General features: G+C 44.0%; 1 protein-coding gene across 3 annotated transcripts in view; it reads left to right on the top strand.

The window, feature by feature from the left end:
* The window catches only part of CPED1 (cadherin like and PC-esterase domain containing 1), a 406,802-nt gene extending 381,466 nt beyond the window's left edge, over positions 1-25,336 (top strand). Inside the window, exons 19-23 of one of the 3 annotated variants that reach the window (XM_075599939.1) lie at positions 5,091-5,311; positions 8,620-8,721; positions 11,006-11,093; positions 18,655-18,795; positions 24,755-25,336. In XM_075599939.1, the coding sequence (XP_075456054.1) occupies positions 5,091-5,311; positions 8,620-8,721; positions 11,006-11,093; positions 18,655-18,795; positions 24,755-24,943 (741 nt within the window). In that variant the 3' untranslated portion in view covers positions 24,944-25,336. Of the gene's footprint in view, positions 1-5,090; positions 5,312-8,619; positions 8,722-11,005; positions 11,094-18,648; positions 18,796-24,754 lie in introns of those variants that run through there. The other 2 variants (XM_075599938.1, XR_012801651.1) reach the window with 2 other exon arrangements.
* The last annotated feature ends 488 nt before the right edge of the window (positions 25,337-25,824 follow it).

The following is a 25,824-nucleotide window of genomic DNA, read 5'->3' as shown; positions in this document are numbered from 1 at the left end:
TTCCTTCAGCCGATCTCCTTTCATCCGAGCCATTATTCTGGGATTGGCCTTGTTGATCCGGTCCAACCCAGCGGCGAAAGAAAATCAGAAGACTCCTCCGGATAGCGAAGCAAGGCCTGCGGTCCTCCTTGGTTAACAATAAGGCGAAACAGAAAGGCCCACTGATGGCGAATTCCCCTTTCTTGTAAGATCGGTGTTACCGGTCGCAATTCTCTTCACCTGTCTATAGTCATTTTTGACAAATCCTGGAAAATCTGAATGGGAGAGTTTTCGAAGGCGATTGGACCCCTGTTTCTGCTCCCCTATATTATCTTGTCTTTAGCTGTGTATTGATGAAGCCACAGCACCACATCCCTGCTTCTTTTAGGGTCGTCAAATCTTGGACCCAGCGCTCAGTGAGCTCTGTCAATTAACAGTTCGCTATCTTCTAGTTGGGGGTCAATCGCCAGAAACCGCCTTTTAAGATAAGGCTGCAGTGCCTCTGCAGTCACCGACTCCGGCATGTGGCGGACTCGCAAATTTTGCCTTCGCTCCCTATTTTCAAGATCGTCCAGACTATCTCTCATGGCTCTTACCTCCTCGTTAAGCCTCAGGACTTCATCATCTCTGTCCACTTTATTTTGCAGGGAAGGATCCATTTTACCTTCCAGATCTATAGTTCTTTTAGACAGGGAAGATATTTCAGATTTAAATTCCTGCACTGCTTTGTCCAAAGCAGACTGGAACGTGGACTGCATCTACTGGGACATCTCCTTTATATCTTCCTTTGTTATGTTTACATTTCTGGCTTCTTCACCCTACTCCTTCCCAGGGTTCAGTGATGCACGCTCAGTTCCGCCCTCCACGCCGCCATCTTGTTTTTTTCCACTGGATTCGCGGGCTGTTTATATCCAAAGCGGGACAGATCAGGGACGCTCACCTTCTTATCCTTCCGGAGGTTCATGTCTGGTGGTTCCTCTGTCCTCCGCCTCTGTCTTGGCTGCGTACCGAGGTGACGATCAGAGGCTCTGTTCAATTATATGCAGTGGCATGCATGGAGCACTTCAGCAGATGTGCATGCGCTGTAACGTCACACACGCGCCCCGTTACTCAGTATTTCAATGCAGCCATTCACCATGCACATGCAGCATCAAACATTCAAATTACAGCCAATTTATATGAACAGATTTGGGAGATATTGTGTTCCAAAGTTTCTCACTTATAGTTCTGAATACGTATAGAATGCATTATTTCATTTAATGAAGATAGGAAGACCTTTCCATACACACAACAGAACTGATCAGTACAGTTCATACAAGTCTAAATCTATACTAAAAGACAAAGGTATTTATGCAATACAAAAATAGACAAACACAACCCCACTGTGGGTAAGAGATATACTAAAGTAGTCATTCCATGTGAAATATATACCACATCGCCCTAATGATTTAATTTCCCACATGTGTTTAATCATATCAAAGAAACTTGTAATCAACAAAGAAACGAACACAAGGAACACAAGTCCTTTAGTGCACTCATCCAATCAGAGCAAGGGACATTTCTTGTCTCTATATAAAAGATTACATTTATTAGTACTTAAAATGCTTCACTAAGAGAAATCTGCTTCCTTGGCTCAGCTTCCATACAAGGCAATTGCTTTTGTTTTGATTATGACATGTAAGCCTGAGTGGGACCTTGTTTCTCTGGGGCTGTTTAAGTCTTTGGACAGGGAGTTCTTCACTTCTAGTAATCCTCTTTAATATATGTCATATAATGACTAGGAAATTAATCAATCCTGCACATCCTTACTTGCATATTTTATTCAGAAACATTAATCAGAAATGTGTTGAAAATAATAACTACAAGATAATTTCTTGAGTCATTTGCATTTTTTAATAATGGTATACAGCAAATAAAAATATCACCTGTGAACACATTCACATGTCTCAAACAGGTCTACAACCCTGTCTTTCCCCGTTATCTCTTAGCATACAATGCTTCCAGGGCAGCCAGGGATTCTGGGAAATGACATGTACATAAGCACACAGTGTCACCTTTTGCTTCTAATCCACTTTAACATGGACCCATACAAGCTTATCCCTGACGTATTACACAGCTTTTCAGCACAGCCTGGGTTAAAGAAGTGCATAGCCAGTTAAACCTACCCACAGACCGCTGCTCCAACCTTTTAATAATGGAAAAAATATGTCAAAGTTATTAAAGGTGCATTTCTGATTTGACGATTTCTTTTTTGGAAAATTTTATCCTCATATCACAGTATACCTCTCTTGCAAAATGACACCATTTTAAAGCTCATGACTTCTTCCTGTTTACAATGTATCACTACGCTATAGTGGATAACGGAATGTCTATAAACTCTTCCAAAGCTTCTAAGAAATAATATAGCTTAAAGTGCTACATCCCAAAAAGCAAACCTTTGCAAGGCCAGCCATGTCATTTTTGTAAGGGCTAACAAAGCTCTGTTACATGATCTTAACCTAAGGTAATGTCACGTTATGCCTTACCACATTTAAAAAAGCCTAATAACGTAATGTAAAGTCATGAAGCTGACTTCACTTCTATCAATTTAACCTGAATGTAACAGAACCATTATCAAATGAACATCTCTTTGGTATGTGCCTCTGTCTGTACTAATTAGTCACAACTTCTCCCTTCCTTTTTATTGGTGCGGTAATGTCAGTCTGTATTGGTTATTCCAATGTAGTTGGCACTGCCCCATTCTTAAGTGTCACATTTTGTGTGTCTGCTGAGTTGAGCTACAGTAGATTTGAGTTGGAGATGAACAAGAAAATAAAAATTGGATTTAGCATTTTAACAACCACACTGAAACTGTGAGAGCTTAACTTTTAAAATGATCTGACAATGTATGCACAGCTGAAAAACTATAACTTTATAAGCTGCTGTCTAGCCTTCAGTGCTACACCACTCTACCTAGCCTGATTTATACATCTACTCTTTGAAATCATACTCCTTATATCCTGCAATACCTGGGAACTCTCTCCACCTAACTCTCTCTCCCTAGTCCCTGTGCTGCAACCCACTATGCCCAACTTATTGCCTTTTCGGTTTGCAGTTTCCTAAATCCTTTGTAAACTTTTCTATTCTGTCCACCTTCCCCACTCTCCTCCTCCTATCCAAATTTCTTCATCTCTCCTTCCCTCCTCCTTATGTGCCCAGACTTGGCACCACTATTTACATACCTCAATCACAGCTTCCTCTGCACACCTCATTAAAAAGCACCCCCACACATCTCTCCTCCCCCTTCCCCTCTCCTCCTCCCTCTACCACATGACTTCTCAATCCCATTCCCTCACACTTTATAATCAAAACTCTTGTTCCTCTTAGTTCCCACTTGCACCCATATCTTCAATTCATCCCTGTCCTCTGGCACTTTCCCCTCCTCCTTAAAGCATGCTGTGGTCACACCTATTCTCAAAAACACCCTAGACTCTCCGTGCCTTACTAAATACCAACCTGTATCCCTCCTGCCCTTTGCGTCCAAACGGCTTTAACATAACGCGTTCTCCTGTACAACTTTCTTCATTCTCATTCCTTTTGGAACCCTGTACAATCTGGCTTTTGCACAACTCATTCAATGGAAGCTGTGCTCACTAATGAGCCAAGATGTACATGAAGTAAAATCCCATAGTCATTTTGTCTACTTATCCTAATCAACCTCTCTGCTGCTTTTGATGTTGTTGATCACTCTCTTCTCCTTCATATTCTAAAACTCTTGGTGTCTGCAAACAAGCTCTATCCTGGTTGTCATCAAACCTCTCCTATTGCACATTTTTGGTCTCTGTTACGATCATGTATTAGTCTCCTCTTGATCTGTCTGTTGGTGTACCCCAGTGCTCTGTTCTGGGACCTCTCATTTTCTTTCTGTACCATACACACTATCACGTGGTGACCTCATTAACTCTTTTGACTTTAGGTATCATGTCTATGCAAATGGTACACAGCCATCTACCTCTAACCTCACAGCTGCAATTCAGTACCAAGTCCAAACATCCACATCCAAACCAAAATAGGACTATACAGGGTCTCAATGGGTGTACCAGAGTTTCCGGGAGGAACAGAGAGCGCAGCACCAGTCAGTACAACACATCGCGAGGGCGGAGTTACCAATAGTGTGCACAAATTGTCAGAGTCCTGAATGTACAGACTTTCTGGTGTCATACCATTGAATCAGCATACAGATAAGATTTAAAGACCCTATTTCTGCAAGTGCATAGAGTATAGCTTTACTAATAATTAAAGGAGATATTGTTCTATTTTCTAACATTTACTCCTAACTCAGTCCTTGATAAAGTCCCTCTGGACGAAACTGGATTTCGGCTGTGCTCCTGCTCCCTACTATATATCTTACAATGATGGTGACATTAAGTCTATACTAATGCGATTTCCAATGGCCATTAACCTTGCATAGAATTAGCTTGGTGGATACGCATCAACCTCAGGGAAAATAATGACAGTTATTGTTTCAGGTAAAGTGACGATATGATCCCTGATTTAACAGAGCTTTGTGGATCTGAACCTAAAATGGGTGCCTTCCCTAAACTTTAATCGACACAATTGCCAACATAACAATTCTTCCTGACAATTGAGGTTTCTGTATTGGCTTTTGGAGGTTAATAGTTTGTAGTACAAAATGTTCAGTTTAAGAGCATTCTTTAGGGCAGTTGCAAATATGTCCTTACTGATATTTTATTGTTATGGAATTTACTTATTTAAAAAAATTGTCTACTGTGCCACTCCCCAAGAAAGTTAGTACTAGAGCGTGTGTAGGAACTTAGGGAGGACACCTAAACCTACACCCTAGACGTACAGAAAGAAAACATATAGGGGAACGACGAGGAAGACTAACAAAGGGCGAGAATAATTAAAATACCTTTTAACATTTATCTCAGGTAGTCTATTCAATAATTATTTATTTGTATTACAAACAGGTTATGGCCACTGTTTCAAATATCAGAATGCATTATCTAGCAGGAGAGTGTACGTCATATGGTCCTTGTCATTTACTGGGTGTAAAAGTATAAATCATGTTTAATACTGCATGAAATTATTTTTATTTTCATCACAAACAGATTCTGTTTATTGGCGACTCTACCAACAGAGGAATAATGTACTATCTGATAGAACGAGTAAATGAAACCCTGCAACAGTGGCAGAAGTGTCATGCCATGAAATTCTATAATAACGTTAACAATGGAAAAACATTTATTAGTTATTCCTACTACCCACAGTTTTGGATTGATGCCAGCAAAAGACCAAGCTTTGAAAATGCGCTGGAGCAACTTATCGAAAGGTATCAACCAAATCTGCTGTGGGAATTTTCTACCCTCTATGATGAACATAACACACCAGATAAGGATAATGACTGGGTGGTCACGTTCAATGGTATTTTTGTTTCAATTGTAAACATTTTTCTGGAACTCGATTGGTTTTGGTTTTAGTTTCAGTTACAGTAGTAACCAAGTTCGCACTGATGAGATCCAAAATGTGGAAACAGCTGTCTGTGAGTGGGGTTTACTGGCTACGCATGTCTTTAACCCAGGCTGTGCTGAAAAACCGAGTAATAAGTTAGGCATATGCTTAGAGAGGTCCATGGTAACCTGGACAAGAAGCAAAAAGTGACACACGGTTAGTTCTCATTTGCATGTCATTTCCCAGAATCCCTGGCTGCAGTGAAAGCATTATATGCTAAGAGATCACGGAGAAAGGCAGGGCTGCAGACCTGTCTGATAAATGCAAATGCACTACAAGTAGTATTTTTATTTACTATGCATAGTTTTGGATTTTTATTTAAAAAAACCCACAAAATAAGCACATGTTTTTATTGTTGCTTAATACTCTAACCTAGAACTTTTTTGTTTTCAAAAGTTTGCAGATTTTTTATTTAATTTGTAAAAAAAAACCTGATCCGAAGATGAGTCTCTCTGGTTTTAGCTCAAATTTGAAGATTCGAGCTACAAAGTTTGCCGAGTTTGAATTTCAAAACTCTCAAACCTGGCCATTTTTACTATAAATACACAGAACCTTATTCTGCCCTTATTGTTAGGGTGACCATATTTGTCCTGGGAAAAACTGGGACAAATTTCGTGAATGAGTGAACAGTAAGTGCCGACCGCACATGCGTGATGGGTGCTTGCCGGCCACTCGTGCACATGCACGATCGCCGATTGCCAGCCTTGGGGTCAAACACCCAGCTAAACAGGGACATCTGGTCACCCTACTTATAGTGAGTCTTACTCTATAGCAGGCCTGCACAACTCGTAAAGCGAGAAGGGCCGAAATGCTCCAAGGAAAAAAATGTTGGGCCGCACGGGTAAAATCATCATCATCATCATCATCATCTCTCCTCCAGCACCTCTCATCATCATCCTCATATCTCCCCCAGAACCCCTCACTATCAACCTTTGCGATACTCCCCATCTATCTCTCATACCTCCATCTCTCCCCCTCACATAATCACATCACTCTCCACCCCCTGCACCTCACACCACTCTCCCCCCCTGCACCTCACATCACTCTCCCCCCCCTGCACCTCACATCACTCTCCACCCCCTGCACCTCACATCACTCTCCCCCCTGCACCTCACATCACTCTCCCCCCCCTGCACCTCACATCACTCTCCACCCCCTGCACCTCACATCACTCTCCACCCCCTGCACCTCACACCACTCTCCCCCCCTGCACCTCACATCACTCTCCCCCCCCTGCACCTCACATCACTCTCCACCCCCTGCACCTCACACCACTCTCCCCCCTGCACCTCACACAACTCTCCCCCCTGCACCTCACACCACTCTCCCCCCTGCACCTCACACCACTCTCCCTCCCTGCACCTCACACCACTCTCCCCCCCTGCACCTCACACTACTCTCCCCCCCTGCACTTCACACCACTCTTCCCCCCTGCACCTCACATCCCTCTCCCCCCTGCACCTCACATCACTCTCCCCCCTGCACCTCACATCACTCTCCCCCCTGCACCTCACATCACTCTCCCCCCCTGCACCTCACATCACTCTCCCCCTTGCACCTCCAATCATCCCCCCTGCACCTCCAACGACCCCCCCCCCGCACCTCCAATGACCCCCCCGCACCTCCAATGACCCCCCCTGCAACTCCAATCACCTCCCCTGCACCTCCAATCACCCCCCCTGCACCTCCAATCACCCCCCCTGCACCTCCAATCACCCCCCTGCACCTCCAATCACCCCCCCGCACCTCCAATCACCCCCCCTGCACCTCCAATCACCCCCCCTGCACCTCCAATCACCCCCCCTGCACCTCCAATCACCCCCCCTGCAACTCCAATCACCCCCCCTGCACCTCCAATCACCCCCCCTGCATCTCCAATCACGCCCCCCCTGCACCTCACATCACCCCCCATGCACCTCACATCACCCTTCCTGCACCTCTCCTCCCATGCACCTCACCCCCTGCACCTCACATCACCCTTCCTGAACCTCACCTCAATGCACCTCACCCCCCTGCACCTCACCCCCCTGCACCTCACCCCCCTGCACCTCACCTCAATGCACCTCACCCCCCTGCACCTCACCTCAATGCACCTCACCTCAATGCACCTTACCTCAATGCACCTCACATCACCCCCGGGACCGCGGGGAATCGTCGCCATTTTTTTTTGTTTTAAGTTTTTTTTTTTTTTTTAAGTTTTTTTTTAAAAGTTTTTATTTTATTTTTTAAATCTCCTTGTGGGCCGCACAGAGAGGCCGGGCGGGCCGCATGCGGCCCGCGGGCCGTATGTTGTGCAGGCCTGCTCTATAGTCATGATCTTTGTTGATTCTTTTATTACCGAAAGAGCTGTAAAGAATGAATTGCATAAAATAAAGTGGTTTTCTACTATGTTTTTTTAGGTACTATATGTGAAGTTTTAAATGGATGAAAGTGTGGGGTCATGTTCAATTCCAACAATGTAACAACGCAGTTTAGGGTGAAAAAAATTCACCTTTGTGTTGCAGCATTCTATTTTTCTTGGAAACTACCCAAACTTAATGGGCCATATTTATTAAGTGGTGCTATATCTTGCCGGAAGACACGTTGTATGGACTGTATGGTGTGTTCCAGCACCAGAAGTTGTACTATGGAATAACACTACTTAGTAACTATGGCCCAAAGTGCCCAAATGGAAAATGAGTGAAGTTAATAAAACTACAATGAAGAAAAATCAAGTCACCGCACAACTTCATATCTTGTGAAATTGAATGAAGGGAAGGGATCCCCCCAAAATGTTATATGCACTTGTCTCTGTAATAGAATTTAAATAAACATAGCGGACAATGCTTTATGTGGCAAGATGTCATGTTGTGCGGTGACTTCCTTTTTAATCATTGGGTATTCAGATATGGTAATGCATACTGTAGGACACCATTTCAAGGAGCCAGCACAGAACGGCAAAATTCAACCCACCAGGTTTGAACATATTGCTGTCTCATGTCTCTGTATCAATGTGAATTAAGTTAATAAAACTACTACAGTATTCCAAAACTTGCTTTCAAACGAAATAAAAAACAAAAAATTCACACTCTGGATATTCAGATAACCACTACATGATTTCAAAGCTTCTTATTTTTTTCTGGATTTTAGATCACATCCTCTCGAGAACACGAACCAGACCGTGCTGATTGTAGGGGGAGTTCAGTGGCTTAACTCAAATCACCTGCAAATTATTGACAAAGTGTTGAAGAGGTAATGTTCAAGTGGCGCAGACAGTATCATAAATTGTGATTATCGGTTGGTCAATTGTTGACCATCTTGTTTGGCTTTCATCTCTACTTTTTATCTAAGGACTTATTTGATATGCTGTGAGGCTGCCTGACCCTTGATTGGGAAGGTTACAGTTCCATTCCTTTTCTTCCTGAAAACCTTCCCAAACCTACCTTATGATGCAGGTCCCAACAGGACAGTAAGGAGAAGACAGCTTCACATCATATTAAATATGAGCTTGTGGGAGAGGTTCATTAAAGTGCAATATTGTAGCTTGAATGATGAATCTACAAACCCAATAACTTAGACAAAATGATGTGCCGCTAGATAGTTGTGAACAGTACACACAATAGTGCTCCTGAACAACAGTAATGAAAAAGCAGTATGAGAAAATATCAGGACTGCCCCACACCTCTGGAATGCCCTTCCCCTCAATATCTGACTAGTACCCTCTCTATCAAAATTTAAGACACACCTTAAAACACACCTCCTTACCTAAGCATATGCGTAGCTCCGTGGCTAATACTTTACCCTTCATACATAAACCTTGGCCCCTTGCAGACACACTTACCAGAACACCCTCCTACTGTCTCTGAACGTTCTTCCTACCTACCAATTAGATTGTAAACTCTTTGGAGCAGGGACTCCTTTTCCTAAATGTTACTTTTATAACTCAAGCACTTCTTCCCGTTATTTGTTATTTTTATTATTTGTTTTTTTATAGGATTGTCACGTGTGTCACTGCTGTGAAGCGCTATGTACATTAATGGCGCTATATAAATAAAGACACATACATACATACAACTGAAGTTTTAAGAAGTAAGAATCAATAGTACAAAAAGAAAAACAATAATAAAAACAAAATCAAATGTCAACCATATCACTGGAAATTGGACATAAGCACCTTATATCACTTATACATTTACATGTATATGCTCTTAGATAATCCTTTCTTTTGTGTTAGTTTGCCCAATGTAATATTTGTGCACCAAAGACAAAGATAATTAGTAACTCAAGACAAAATCTTGTTGAAGAGAGTTGATCTGTAATATTACTTGTTATATGTGAAATCTAGAAGATGACTCTGGGATTGTGCAGCTCTCAAAGGGTCTCTACAGTATATTACAAGAGATATTCTTGAAAACAGCAGGAAGATAACATATACATTGGTAATTACAATAGCTAAATTCCTCATATTGATCACAGTAAGTGTACTATACTTTTAGCTCCAACACACTTTCTTTCTTCCTCATTCCATTTTGTGAGCTCTGCCCAGCTAATTAACTATATCAGAAATGCCAGCGATTTCACAGACACTGGAATGTGTCACACACTAGAAAAATGTAAAGAAGAAGGACTGATTAGAATAAACGCAGAATTTTGTTACACATCCAAGAAGATTGCAACCAGCAGTGGACACACAGGAACTACCCATACTACCAGTAGAGTTTGGTTTCAATATAGCTTCATACTGTAAAGATTTAGTTAGTGAGTGATTTTCATATTTTGTCCAACGTGCTCCTTTTATAAAGATTTGTTTTAGTATGGTAATGTATTTGTGGTGTGCTGTTAATGTATTCCTCTGTAACTAGCAATTGTGTAATCTACATGACATGTTCATAGTGTACAACAGTATGCTGCTATTCATGCCCATAGTAATGGGTTTTGTGAGTTATTTTACATTAATGAACAAAGAAAAGAAAGAAAGCTCCCTATAATGTCGAACTAGAGAACACCCTACACTTAAATTAAAGTACTATTTATTAATGAATTAATTAAAATAAATTTATTGCAGCAAAATATACAATGTGTTCTTCACCTTATTTTACATTAAGTTCAATAAAATAATTTGTATGTAAAGAGAGAAAATTATGATCAAAGTCATATTGCGTTGCGATTTGTTATATCTTGTTTATGATGACTATTGTAAGATGTCTAAACCAGTTTGCTGTCCTGTGGGCACAATGTACCAAGCTTCAAAGACATACAGTACCAAAATAAAATGGAGGCTTTAAATATACATATGAATTGTGGTTATAAATATTTATTTTGGAGTAACTAGAGTTCTTGGAACAATGGTGGGAGCGATTCACAAAGCTACTGAAATAGGTATTTGAGTCAATGGCTGTTGACGCTGGTCAAGCTCCGAAACCCATTATCTAAGCTTTGTGAATCCCCCGCCCCCGTAATGCTTTAATTGTTTAGAGATACGTACTGATACATGAACTACTGTATAATACTAAAATGAAATGTCTCTTTTTCACAGGGACAATTTGTCGGATATTTTGGTAATTGTAAAATCCATAGGAATGGGCTTTCATCTGCCTGTATATGGTATCCGTTCTCTATCACCAGTATGTATGAAATCAGTTTTATTCTTTTGATTTGCTTACCTTTGTGCTTTGTACCTAACAACTGGCCACAGAGCTGCTTTTGCAGTAGAAGATACCAGACTGTCTGCAGATGGCAATAATTTGGGACATTTACAGTAGTAAATCTTCTAGAAGTAAAATGGGTTCTATGTGCCAAGCTTCTAAGGTTGCGGCCCCGCTGCCGCTGAGCTCGCTCATGCTTTGAGAGCGGTGATGTCATCAGCTCTCAAGCATGAGCGATCGCTGTCCTGCAACATTTTTAGAGCAGGAGTGGGGGGGCGTGGCTATTTCTTGAGGGTGTGTGTCATTGGCTGTATAGGGGCTGTCTGTGTTTCTGTGTATATCTCTCTCTCTCTCATACATATATATATGTATATATATATATATACATGTAGAGGTATCAGTACCGTGTTAGCCGAGCTTCAATAATCAAAAAATAAATAGATGATACCGTTCTGTGGCTAACAAAATGCTTTTATTTGTGCGAGCTTTCGAGATAGACTGATCTCTTCTTCCGGCGATATTACAATGGACTCCCTTGAGAAAGGTCCTGTTGTAAGGACCGAAAGGTCGGTTGAATGTGCCTGTCTTTAATATATCTTTTGGACATTATATTGAGTTCTGTCTCTTTTCTTGCTGCATGGTCTTGGATTCTCTGGTCTGCCTGGTAAGGAACACGTGTTTTTTATAATAAAAAAAATATATATATATATAATTAAAAAAAAAATATATATATATATATATCTCCTCCCCCTTCCCTCATCTCTCTCCCCCCCCATTGCGCTCTCTCTCTCTCTCTCTCTCTCTCTCTCCCTCTCTCTCCCTCTCTCTCCCCCCCCCCCCCCCATTGCTCTCTCTCTCTCTCTCTCCCCCCCCATTGCCCTCTCTCCCCCCCATTGCTCTCTCTCTCTCTCTCTCTCTGCCCCCCATTGCTCTCTCTCCCCCCTCCATTGCTCTCTCCCTCTTCATTGCTCTCTCCCCCTCCATTGCTCTCTTTCTCTCTCTCCACCCCATTGCTCTCTCTCCCCCCTTGCTTTCTCTCCCCCCCCCCCCTCTCTCTCTCCCCCTTCTCCCCCCCGCTCTCTTCCCCCCCTCTCTCTCCCTCCCTTCTCCCCCTTTCTCTCTCCCTCCCTTCTCCCCTCTCTCTCTCTCCCTTCTCCCACCCTTTCTCTCTCCCTCTCTCCCTTCCCCCCCTTTCTCTCTCCCTTCTCCCCCCCTTCTCTCTCTCTCCCTCCCTTCTCCCCCCTCTCCCCCTCTCTCCACCTCTCCCCTCTCCCCCTCTCTCTCCCCCATCTCTCTCCCCACCTCAATTTCTATCTCCCCCTCTCTCTCTCCCTTCTCCCCCACCACACCACTCCATTTGCCCCCCCCCCACCACACAGCAGCACTCCGTTCGCCCCCCCCACCACACAGCAGCACTCCGTTTGCCCCCCCCCCTCTGTCCGTTTGCCCCCCCCTCTGTCCGTTTGCCCCCCCCTCTGTCCGTTTGCCCCCCCTCTGTCCGTTTGCCCCCCCTCTGTCCGTTTGCCCCCCTCTGTCCGTTTGCCCCCCTCTATCCGTCTGCCCCCCCTCTGTCCATTTGCCCCCCCCCTCTGTCTGTTTGCCCCCCTCTCAGTCCGTTTGCCCCCCCTCTCAGTCCGTTTGCTCTCCCCCCCCTTTCCACTTCTCTCTGCTGAATTCAGTGTCAGTGTGTGTGACAGGAGAGTAGAACACGCCCCCTCTCTCTTCCCATTTGTCAGAGCAGGGTCATGTGACCCTGCTCTCAGCACCAAAGTATCTCTCCCTTGTCTCCCCAAGCAGAACGCTTGGGAGAGCGTGAGTGCACGCGCATGAGCACAGCGGGATAGGGGATGTGCTGATTCACATAGAAGAAGGTAAACGCACCAAGCACCAAGCGAGCTCAGCACCAGCGGGGACTCAGCCCAATAAGCGCTTCTAGTCACACATTATATTGTGTCTGCCCTTTGTGGCAGCCTCAAATGTAAGATCATTATTAATCTAGTTTCTTACATTTTATAGAAATCTATATGTTGGGGAGGTTAATGTCTCCTGACATAATAAAGTTTGCCACAGGTGAAAGGCAGTCCCCTATGCAAAATACAAATTGCCCCAGACAGTCCCCTATGCAAAATTGTAAATGCACTATATTTATATGTGTACCCTGAAACAGCTCGCTAATTGCTCCTATTGGCCTCTATAGACCTCTATTTGAAAGCTAGACCAAAGAGATTAGGGTCCTTATTTACAAAGTGCTGAGAACACCCGCATAACCAGACATGTGAAATCAGAACCCGACAGAACCTTACCTTCCAAGACCTAACTCAAAACCCCTATGATTTTCAGAACCAAAACACCATACCCATCTCCATATGTTTCTCATCGTATCGTTTTTAAATTGTTTTATATTTTCTTTGCTATATTATTTATATGATCCAGTTCATACAGATGTAGCCAGACTTTCTCCGCTGCTGGGAAAGCTGCAGGAACGTGATCACAGACTCGCCCTGTAGCAGGGATTAATAATGTGGGGGGTATGATAAAGGAGAATGAACCCCACGCAGCTGTCCTTGGTTTTTTTTACCTTCCCCTGGAGTTGCTGCCTTTTGCTTTTTTTTGTCGCAACCACAGGGAAGGTAAGTCTGGCTACATCTGTACTTTAAGTACAACAGAGCAATTATGGCTATGAAAGCCTCCCAGATACAAAGCGGATGAAAAAACTCCATATTTATCAAAGAAAAAAAATCCCATTGACAACAATTAGATTTATTTTTGAACAAGTGTTTCACAGACTTTGATTAATGTCCTCTAATTTGTGGCAAATGATTGCCATCATATCAAGAATGCAAATGAGATGTCAACAGTGGCCGTGATAATCTCTAAGTAAGGCCCCTACTTGTACTCTCAAGGCTGGACTAAGACCACCAGCATGTTTAATGTAAACCTCTCTTGTAATTGCAGAATATCGTCGTACTGTAGGTAATCCAAGCCATGAGATGCTCTAAATCCATGTGGTGCACATTATTCTGATTCTTTTATGTTTTGGGATATTTTAATATAAAATGTAGATTAGTTACTGTTGGAAGTCTGCTTTACTGTTCAGTGGTAATCGCATGCAGATGTTTTATAATTCAGTGCATAATATCATAACACTATGTAGAAAATGCACAGATTTGCTGCATTAGCATAATTTTGTCAATTTCAATGTTGACTCATTTAAGAGTGCATTTGATTAGCATTTGACAGCAAAGCCATAAGTGAATAAATAATTATTGCATTGCACAGATTAGATTTAGTAATATAATATAATTCCATCCACATGTAGAATGCTGGCTTTGCTCCATATTAGTGCAGAAACATTCAGATAACATATCCTAGGTGACTAGCAAGCACATTTATGATACTGTTTGCTTAATACAACCAAAGAACCATAGGGTCTTATTCTGTAAAGTGTGATAAGCGCAGGTCACATGCTATCGCATGAAAAGCCCCGCGTCATCTGCACACTTTACAGAATAATCCCCATCGTGTGTATACAGTATATACAAAAGAACGGGGATACTAGTTTAAGCATAATTCATGAACGATATCATATATAATGAGTAGTCAGTTACTTGATTAGTAGATAGAGATATGCCTAGGGAATATGCTAACTTAAATAAATAGGTATATTTCCCAGGTGTTTTCACAGGTATATCTCCATGTGAAATATAGGTTCATTTATTTGGAGGCGTGAAAGTCAATATACCTTTGTACCTTGCTGAATATTGAACAAGAGAAAAAAGAATGCAAAAGAAATACATTGACCTGATGAATTAAATTAAAACTTGCACGGCTCTGTGTGTGATTCTGAGTGTGTTGTTGATGTTGAATGGATGCCAATGGACACATACAGTACTGTACTGAATGTTACAATGTTTCAAGTTACTTTGTTCGCATCAGTATCAATGGAAATGGAGTTAAAAGGGAATAAAGGGAAAACCAGCTCATTTAGATACAGTATAATATTAGAGTTTACCAGTTTTATGATTCTTGACATACAGTAAGTTCTTTTATATTTGGTGCCCATCCAATAAACTGCCTGGCCTGAGCTGAAGTAAATGTATTCACCAAAGATATTGATAAGCAAGTTCGTAAATTTGAACCACATTCTAATGGACAAAACAGTAAATTAGAAAGTGACATCCCAACAGAGTCAGCTCTATAAAGACTTGACATTTCCAATCTTCATTTGACACAAAATATCATGAGAGCAGCAGGACATAGTACTATCTCATATTCTGTAAGCCAGGGGTGAGCAAACTTTTTATGCCGAGCCCCCCTTTTCATCCATGAAATTTCTCGGGCCCCCCCTGCCTGATGTAATCAAAATCACATGACGTCAGCGCACGTGAGCTGGTTCAGCCATTGAGGGCGAACCAGCTTTGTAACGCCCCGCCACGCATCTACAAAAAAAGTATTTATAGCACAAATTACATAACTTAAAAATAAATATTATAATATTTGTCTAATAGCGTTCCCATTTCTGCTGTATTATTAATCTCTCTCTTCCCGCCACATTAGAACACCTCAGGACCTCTCTAACCTCTTCCAGTCTCTCCCTGTATTTCTCACTCCCCCTCCAGTCCCTCTCTATTCCTCCCCTCAGTGTCTCCCCCTCCCCCACACTCTCTTTCCCTCCCCCCAGTGTGTCTCTTTCTCCCTCCCCCCATTGTCTCTCACTCTCTCCCTCCCCCCATTGTCTCTCACTCTCTCCCCTCTTCCAGTCTCACACTCCTCTTCCAGTCTCTCCAACTCCCTGTATTTCTCACTCCCCCTCCAGTCCCTCTCTATCCCTCCCCTCAGTGTCTCCCCCCACTCTCTTTCCCTCCCCGTGTGTCTCTCTTTCTTTCTCCCTCCCCCTAGTGTCCCCCTCCTCCATTGTCTCTCACTCTCCTTCCAGCCATTGCCTCTCCCTCCCCCCAGTGTCTCTCTTGCACTCTCCAACCAGCTATTGTTTCTCCCTCCACCCGGTGTCTCTCTCACACTCTCCCTCCAGCCATTGTGTGTCTCTCTCCCTCCAGCCATTGTGTGTCTCTCTCCCTCCTGCCAGTGTCTCCCTCCCTCCCACCAATGTCTCTCTCATCCCCATCCCCATGTAGCTCTTTCACCCCCCCTCCCCATGTCACACTCACTCTCACCCCCCTCCCCATCTCACACTCTCACCCCCCTCATGTCACTCACACCCTCCCCATGCCTCAGTCTCACACTCATTCCCCCATGTCCCAGTCTCACACTCACTCCCCCATGTCCAGTCTCACACTCACTCCCCCATGTCCCAGTCTCACTCTCCCACCCCCCCATGTCCCAGTCTCACTCCCCCCCCATGTCCCAGTCTCACTCCCCCCCCATGTCCCAGTCTCACTCCCCCCCCATGTCCCAGTCTCACTCCCCCCCCATGTCCCAGTCTCACTCCCCCCCCATGTCCCAGTCTCACTCCCCCCCATGTCCCAGTCCCCCCCCATGTCCCAGTCTCACTCCCCCCCATGTGCCAGTCTCACTCCCCCCCCCATGTGCCAGTCTCACTCCCCCCCCATGTGCCAGTCTCACTCCCCCCCATGTGCCAGTCTCACTCCCCCCCCATGTGCCAGTCTCACTCCCCCCCATGTGCCAGTCTCACTCCCCCCCCATGTGCCAGTCTCACTCCCCCCCCCATGTGCCAGTCTCACTCCCCCCCCATGTGCCAGTCTCACTCCCCCCCCCATGTGCCAGTCTCACTCCCCCCCATGTGCCAGTCTCACTCCCCCCCCCCATGTCCCAGTCTCACTCACCCCCCCCCCATGTCCCAGTCTCACTCACCCCCCCCCCCATGTCCCAGTCTCACTCACCCCCCCCCATGTCCCAGTCTCACTCACCCCCCCCCATGTCCCAGTCTCACTCACCCCCCCCCATGTCCCAGTCTCACTCACCCCCCCCCCCCATGTCCCAGTCTCACTTACACACCCCCCCCATGTCCCAGTCTCACTCACCCCCCCCCCCATGTCCCAGTCTCACTCACCCCCCCCCCATGTCCCAGTCTCACTCACCCCCCCCCCATGTCCCAGTCTCACTCACCCACCCCCCCATGTCCCAGTCTCACTCACCCCCCCCCCCATGTCCCAGTCTCACTCACCCCCCCCATGTCCCAGTCTCACTCACCCCCCCCCATGTCCCAGTCTCACTCACCCCCCCCCCATGTCCCAGTCTCACTCACCCCCCCCCCATGTCCCAGTCTCACTCACCCCCCCATGTCCCAGTCTCACTCACCCCCCCCATGTCCCAGTCTCACTCACCCCCCCCCCATGTCCCAGTCTCACTCACCCCCCCCCCATGTCCCAGTCTCACTCACCCCCCCCCCCCCATGTCCCAGTCTCACTCACCCCCCCCCCATGTCCCAGTCTCACTCACCCCCCCCCCCATGTCCCAGTCTCACTCACCCCCCCCCCCATGTCCCAGTCTCACTCACCCCCCCCCCCCATGTCCCAGTCTCACTCACCCCCCCCCCCCATGTCCCAGTCTCACTCACCCCCCCCCCCCCCCATGTCCCAGTCTCACTCACCCCCCCCCCCCATGTCCCAGTCTCACTCACCCCCTCTCCCCATGTCACACACGCAGGAAGCAGGAAGCAACGAGATGCTGCTGTGTACTGTAGCACAGCGCAGCACAGCGCCACCTAATGGCCAAAAGAAAAATTGCAGCTGCAGACGGCTTTTTTCCCTCTGCTCCTGGCAAAATCGCCGCTGCTTCCTGCGCCCCCCCCTAAACAATCTTGCGCCCCCCCAGGGGGGCGCGCCCCCCAGTTTGCGCACCGCTGCTGTAAGCTACTGTGGGATGTGCATTCTGCAATAATAAAGCAGGGCTAGTGTTCACAATACAACAACCTTAGACTTCAGTCTGCCCTTAGTCATGCATTAGAAATGTTTGTGCATTGTACACATTTAAAGAAATGCTGAGATGCATCTGCACAGCAATATTTTGTTACTCTAACCACATGAAATGCTACATTTGATTCCTCTTTGTGAGAAAAAAAGTACAGCTTGTAAGAGAATATTAAACTTCATGAAACGTGCTGATTGTTGCTGTGTGTAACCAACACACACAGGGACAGAAACACAATATAAATGTTACAACTTCACGCTGCATTCAACACTAGTTCATTACTACGACTAATATTACAACTATTGACCCTTACGTTACATCACTGGTCCAAAAATGTAAATCCTACTACAGTATGTGCCAGTTTTAAGGGATCCTACATTATACCGAATCATCTAATAGTGCTCACTGCCATTTGTTTCAAGGGTTTATTGTATATAAATAGGAAATGCTTCACAGATAAAGGCTGCGTTAGGATAGAGTGTAGAACAGCATTCACATTCACAATTTCCTTCTACTGAAATTATTTTAAGGACATTTTAGATTGTAATTTCAAATACATTCATACTATGTCTAAGCGTAATTATGTAGTAATAATATAACCTCCATATTAACTATAAATGATTATTTTTACTTTTATATACAGACCCAGGTAAAACATTTATTTGAGGAAAACATGCTCATCCTGAGGACAGCAAAGCTATTTGGCTATGAAGTAGTTGACACTTTTAGTATCACAATGGGACGGTACAAAGAATTCCTACAAGGGAAATGTGGATGTCACTTTCACGAGGTAACTTATTTTGTGATTAATTTGTAGGATCTCTCTCTCTCTTCTCTCTCTTCTCTCTCTTCTCTCTCTTCTCTCTCTTCTCTCTCTTCTCTCTCTTCTCTCTCTTCTCTCTCTTCTCTCTCTTCTCTCTCTTCTCTCTCTTCTCTCTCTTCTCTCTCTTCTCTCTCTTCTCTCTCTTCTCTCTCTTCCCTCTCTTCCCTCTCTTCCCTCTCTTCCCTCTCTTCCCTCTCTTCTCTCTCTTCTCTCTCTTCTCTCTCTTCTCTCTCTTCTCTCTCTTCTCTCTCTCCTCGTTAAATCCAGCGTACAAAATTGCACCAGATTTATCAAAGAAAAAACTCAAACAGCTTCCAACTGGATTCCTTTTCATTTTTGAGGAATATAATGCGGTCTCTTTTTGCCCCAGTTTTGCAGTTGGGAGACTTCAATCTATAAAGCCACATGATACTGTACCTATGGGAGACATGACTAAATAACCCTCAAACCTGTCACCCCCTAGAAGTGTCCAGTGTGGTCACCGTTGGATACACAATGTTGGGCTTGTTTGAACCTCCAATCTGACGCTGTTCTTATTTATTCAGTTTTTTGTTTTAGTCACTGTTTAATGGTGAAAAACCTCAATATCACAGGTGCTGTTGAAGATGTTCTATGCAGGTCATTGTGGTTGCATGTGGGGATGGTGTTTTTTCTATGTCTGCTAGTGTATTTCTTTGAATCTCTCACTGTGCCATTAAATGGCTTATTCTATATCGGTGTAGCCCTGTTTCCCCCAGACCACAGGATATTACCAGTGCTGCTCTATTACCTTTTGGCTCCAGGAGCCTGAGCCTCTGCCACGGAGAGCCTGGGGTGTGTACTTACTCTGGTGCAGCGCCTGCACCTGTGAGGGATCCCTGCAGAGCGGAAGCAGCCCCTCACAGGACACAATAATACACACACACACAGTATAAAACTAACAGAACTAACAGTGTTGTAGAGAGGAATAGCTAACTGCACTGATTTAAACAGCTGATTCTGTGGCTCGAAAAAGCTCATGGGGACTTTAAAAATATGGAACTTTAATTTACATGCAAATACCTGTTAATGTCTGCAGCAGTTAATTCTTTATGAGGAAATCTGTGCTCAAATCCTATGATTATTCTCCTCCAATGTACTGCATAAAGTTAAGGGATTTACAGAAGGAGATAATTATCATGGTAACTAAGCCCACCTTCCTAAAAAGAACTTTGGATACACTGCCATCAAAGCAATGCATCAAACTTCACTTCAAACAACTAACTATGGTCCTTATTCTATCAATTGTCATAGCGCCGATCGTACAGAAGGCCCCGCTGCCTTCAATCGGGCTTTCCATGCGATAGTGGCGATTCAGTGCTATCGTAGTTTGTACTGTAGAATATGGGCCCATGCATAATATGTATGAATTTCAGAACGATTATAAATAAGATACACATTTTATTTAGGAATGTCAGGTATTTGGCAATGAGACCCGGCAATTACTGCATCATTGGATTTGTTTCCAAATTTTGGAATAGAACAGGTTTTAATATTTAGCAAATATGATTTTACTTATCTCCTTCAGTGTCAGTTTGGCTGGAAAACGTTGCATGTTAAGCTATATTTTTGGCTGCCCTCTATCCCACTGTCACAGGGGAGTATTTTCTATATAATTGGGATGTGAGAGTTATTTATCAAAGTCTCCTGACTGCAAACCTGTGGCAAAATATTTGCTAAAGATAGCTCCAGATTTATCAAATAATAAAATCCCATTCAAAGTATTGGATATGTTTTCTTTGATCGATCTGGTGCTGTATGTGTCTACATTTTGCAGCCTTGATTTTGGTACATAAGCACTTGTGTATCAAAGTCTCCCGGCTACCAAATGGGAGTAAAATAGCACCAGATTTGTCAAATAAAAACTCTGGGGTTATCTATTAAAGTCTTATGTCTGCAAATCTGAACCAAAATAAAGTTTGAGATTTATCAAAGAAAATTAGTTCAGTTGTGGTCTATGTGAATAATTTTTGTGTAACCACCTTCAGTATATGACTTTTAGTGGGATCTGTATTTGATAAATATCGTGCATTTTTTTTTTTTTGCTTTAATACAAACTCTCATATGAGTTTTTCTGTTTATTTATCAAAGTCTCCTGGCTGCAAAACCAGGGAAAAAACCGTGTGAATTACCAATCGAGAAAATCCCATGGGTTTCAATTACATTTTGTTCCATAATAATTATGGTGCATTTTTTTTAGCCCCCTCTGAGTGCCATGTGGTCCATTTATCAAGGCAAAAGTGGACTAATTCTGGAGCAAAAAAACAGTTCATGATGTATAAACAAAAAAAATCCTATTGATTTCAGTGGGACTTTTTTTTTTTACACATACGGTGCACTTTAATTGCCCCAGAATTGCACCACTTTACCTTGATAGATACAGTAGGATTCTATGTACAGTATCAAGAGATACGTGTGCCCTGACGTAGTTGCATCATAAAAGTAGCATGTATTTCTGTCTAAAACGCGACATATTTATTAAGTGCTAAAAAACAAGACTTACGCCATCTTTAAGGCGACTGAGAAAACCAACACAGAAATCCATCGAGAAAAGTAACGCAAGACGCATATTCCTTTATGCAGCGGTGCGCAAAGTGTGGGGCGCTGGATTTTTTTGGGGGGACGCGGGCAGTTGCAGAGGTCCCGTGCTCTTCATCGAGGCATTTAAATGAAATGCCGGGGGATCGTGTGAGGTCTCTGCAACTCACTTACCGGGATTCAGAAGAGTTGCTGTGGCGCGTCGCCATGGCAACGCGGCATTAAATGACACCGCGGTGTCATGCCGAGTGACGTCATACGTCCGTCTCCATAGCAACGGGGTCACGTGGTGCCACTCGCTCCATCAATCCATCATCTCGTCGCAGACAGACCCAAAAATAGTGCAACTAAGATTAATTCATAGACACTGCCTGACGCAGGTAAATTTCAGCACAAGTTGCAACAAAAGGAATGACTAACAATTCACCTTGTAAACATAGAGGCTATAGACACCAAAGTCTCCCGGCTGAAAAACTGGGGCAAATTTGGAGCAAAGAATTGTATCCTATGGGACTATTTTGTAGTGCAGTCTGTTTTTGCTCCAGGTTTTCCCCAATTTTGCAGCCAGGAAAGCCAGCGCCCCAATGTGAGAGGTCTGTGTGCTTAGTGGCTGCATGGTTAAAATGATCAGAAAGCGCCAGTTATATTTTACAGATGTTTGGGACTGTGCAGTCATGTTCAGTATTGCTTCATCTGGTGATATGTTCATTCTCAGTCAGTATTGCACATGTAGTTCCAATCCATTTATAATCAGCAGGAAGCTATGAATCAGTTGTCAAGAAATTCAAAACTGACTGTTCTTAAAGCAGCAGAACTGGTGACACTTTTTCCCCTTCTTTTTTTAAAATAGGGAACCAAGAAAAATAGAACACAGGAGCGCACCAAGGTAAGAGTAGTATAGTGTAATACAAAAAATAGAAAAGTAAACACTTACATTATATAAAACTTTAATAAATCCCGATCTAGGCGATATCCTCTTCAGTCAGGCACCACTTGAGAGGGTATGCAAGGGCGATGTTCAATTCCCTCCAGATAGCAGTCCCGCGCGCTGGGCTGGCTCTGTTGCACTAGCTGCAATCTAGCCTCCACGAGTGTGAGCGTGGTTAGGGGCGAAGTGCGCATGCGTGGGAATGAAGCCCTCCGTAGCCATCTATGGATGCCTATCTGTTTAGGTACTCGCGACCTGAAAAGATACACTTGTGTGTATGCCAGCTACCAAGGTGAGTAGAAGCTGGTTGTACAATTCTCAACGCGTTTCGCATACCAAGTATACTTCATCAGGCTTAAACTAGGGCACCTATAAAGGGTCCTTTATATGTCAATCATATTCCATCATTGGCTGTTCCTGTTCCTCTATAAGGACCCTCTATACTGCACTGACACACTTTATTCGAGCAAATACCCAGTATGTACCTGGCAGATACCTGGAATGCGCCGCTCCTCACCTCTGACAAGCCCCATTGCGTTTGCCTTCCCAGCCTGGGTTCATGCCTGGCTGACGGGCAGCTGATCTGTTAAATGATAATGATTAGGATTTAATAGGCTGCAATGCTTCGCGTGTCTACCAGATGGCATAAATTCATGAATTGTAATGCAGTATATATATATATATACTGTGCAGTATTGCAGCCAGCGGGAATAAAATGCTTCAATCCCTGCCTGGAAAATACCTCAATGTACTCGGGCAGAAAACAGTCACAAACCTCAATACACCCGGGTATACCCGAATTCGTGGGACTAGCCGAGCTCGAATAAAGTGTGTCGCCAGTGTAGGTGCCCTAGTTTTTGCCTGATGAAGTATAATTGGTATAAGAAACGCATCGCGAATTGTGTAACCAGCTTCTACTCTCCTTGGTAGCTGGCATACACACAAGTGTATCCTTTCCGGTCGCGAGTACCTAAACGGACAGGCATCCATAGACGGCTACGGATGCTTCATTCCCACGCATGCGCACTTCGCCCCTAACCACGCTCACACTCGTGGAGGCTAGATTGCAGCTAGTGCTACAGAGCCAGCCCAGCGCGCGGGACTGCTATCTGGAGGGAATTGAACATCGCCCTGCATACCCACTCAAGTGGTGCCTGACTGAAGAGGATATCGCCTAGATCGGGATTTATTAAAGTTTTATTATATGTAAGTGTTTACTTTCTATTTTTTGTATTACACTATACTACTCTTACCTTGGTGCGATCCTGTGTTCTCTTTTTCTTGGTTGCCTGGCTCTGCTGACGGAGTTCTCCGCCGGGATCCATCTTTGAGGTGGGGGAAGACACCTCGAACTACAGGAGCTGCAAGAGGATAAAGAGGAATCAATTTTTCACATCCATAGGAAGCAAGAGCTCGGACTGAACATTCTCTTTTTTTAAAATAGGTTTTAAGCAGAGGGTTGTCCGGAGCTCAACCGTGTTAATTTCATCTCCGGGGACCCCCTGATTCCTGAGATACCTCGGAAGAGAGTGTCGGTATCTCTTTGCAGTTTAAATGCCCTGCCACACGTGGGCCAATAGGAAGCAAACTGCAAGGGATGATGTCATGGCTTCCTATTGACGCAGGACTTTTAAGCCGTTATTTCGATAACCCCAACTTGCCCAGCCGGAGCTGCTAACAGCACCCCTGTCCAAGTTAAATATCTTGGGAAGCGGGAGGTCCCCCGGAGCTGAAATTCCTGCAGTTCAGCTCCGGACACCCCCTGATTCCTGAGATACCTCGGAAGAGAGTGTCGGTATCTCTTTGCAGTTTAAATGCCCTGCCACACGTGGGCCAATAGGAAGCAAACTGCAAGGGATGATGTCATGGCTTCCTATTGACGCAGGACTTTTAAGCCGTTATTTCGATAACCCCAACTTGCCCAGCCGGAGCTGCTAACAGCACCCCCGTCCAAGTTAAATATCTTGGGAAGCGGGAGGTCCCCCGGAGCTGAAATTCCTGCAGTTCAGCTCCGGACACCCCCTGCTTCAAACCTACCGTATTAAAAACCACCGGGGGGGGGGGAACCATCGCCACATGCTGTGCGGCTTTAAAACTGCAGGTACTATTTCAATTGGGACTGAATGGCAGCCAGTAGGAGGGCTCAAGCTTCTAAATTATTACTAATTAAAGAGAAGTGATATTAGAAGTGGCTGATTGTAAATATTGCTTTCAACTACTCTTTAAATACAAATTTAAACCCATTCTGTATTGGCGAGGCTTCAATGCTGTGCAAGATGCCCATTATATTGGTATTTTTGGTCGCACGTACTTTTTCTCCCTTCCCTAGTTTTCAGCTTCTTCACCCTGCTTCCAACGTTTCAATTAAACAGACCTGTGAAAAGATCCCTAATAATCATACACTTAGTAATAAAGTCACTGCTTTTTTTTTTTTTTTTTCAGGTTGTTAAATCAAGTAAATTCAAAGAGCGCTACCAACGAAAAATGAAACTGTTAAAAAGTTATGCATTTGGTGGGCAACGCATTCCTCAACTGCAAGACCATACATCAAACTCTAAATCCCCATATCACATTCAGGGTCCAGTGAATCAGGTTTATTCTGAAATCCTTTTCAGCAGGATGTGTGCATAAAAAAAAGAGAACAATACAAGTGCAAAGCATCTTCCAAAAGCACTTACCGAGCCTGATACTCACATTTTGGTACAAGGAACAGATTGGATTTATTACAAGGCTCTGTGATTGGCTGCGAATGCACAACCAAAGACATGTGGCAATGTCTTAAAGCTTTATGGATTCAAGATGTACTCGCAAAGAGATGCGGTTTCATACTAGAAGATGGAGAAATAAGGAGAGTGCTTCAAGTACTGCCAGGCTTTGAAAGAACATTACGTATTCTGACCGTCAAGAGACGAGCACAGACACAACTGTTTGAATGGGGATGTATTTATTCATATGCGATGTACAGAAAAAACTGATGTGTATCAATATTTATAATGTGTATATATATATAATTTTTTTATGCAACATTGTTTGCTTCTCTTTTTAAAAAAAAATTCCATGGGGACCTTGGGATATATGTACAGATGTACTGTAGCAAAATTTAATGTCTTCTGTGCTGCGGCCGCACGGACTTCCCACAGCCTGACCGCGATGCTGGGGACTGCAAGTCTTGCTACATCTGTATTAAGAAAGTGCAAATGCATTTGCCTAAAATACTTAGAACGTGTTCCTGTCTGAGACGCAACATATTTATTGAGTGTATTTTTACTGTATAAAATGTAGCATATTCTGCGCTAAGAAAAAGACTTACGCCACCTTTAAGATGACGGAGAAAACAACGCAGAAAACCATCAAGAAAAGTAACGCAAACAGCACATTCCTTAATACACAGACCTGGGCCAATATGCAAATGTAACCCCACCCTAACTCCTCCCACTCGCTCTACCAATCCCTCATCTCGTCACAGACAGATCCAAAAATGGTGCAACTAAGATTACTGCATAGATGTAGCC

The sequence above is a fragment of the Ascaphus truei genome, chromosome 5, assembly GCF_040206685.1.
Source record: "Ascaphus truei isolate aAscTru1 chromosome 5, aAscTru1.hap1, whole genome shotgun sequence".
NCBI classification, from domain to species: domain Eukaryota; kingdom Metazoa; phylum Chordata; class Amphibia; order Anura; family Ascaphidae; genus Ascaphus; species Ascaphus truei.
The sequence above is the reverse complement of the archived record's forward strand: the minus strand, read 5'-3'. Positions and strand labels throughout refer to the sequence as shown.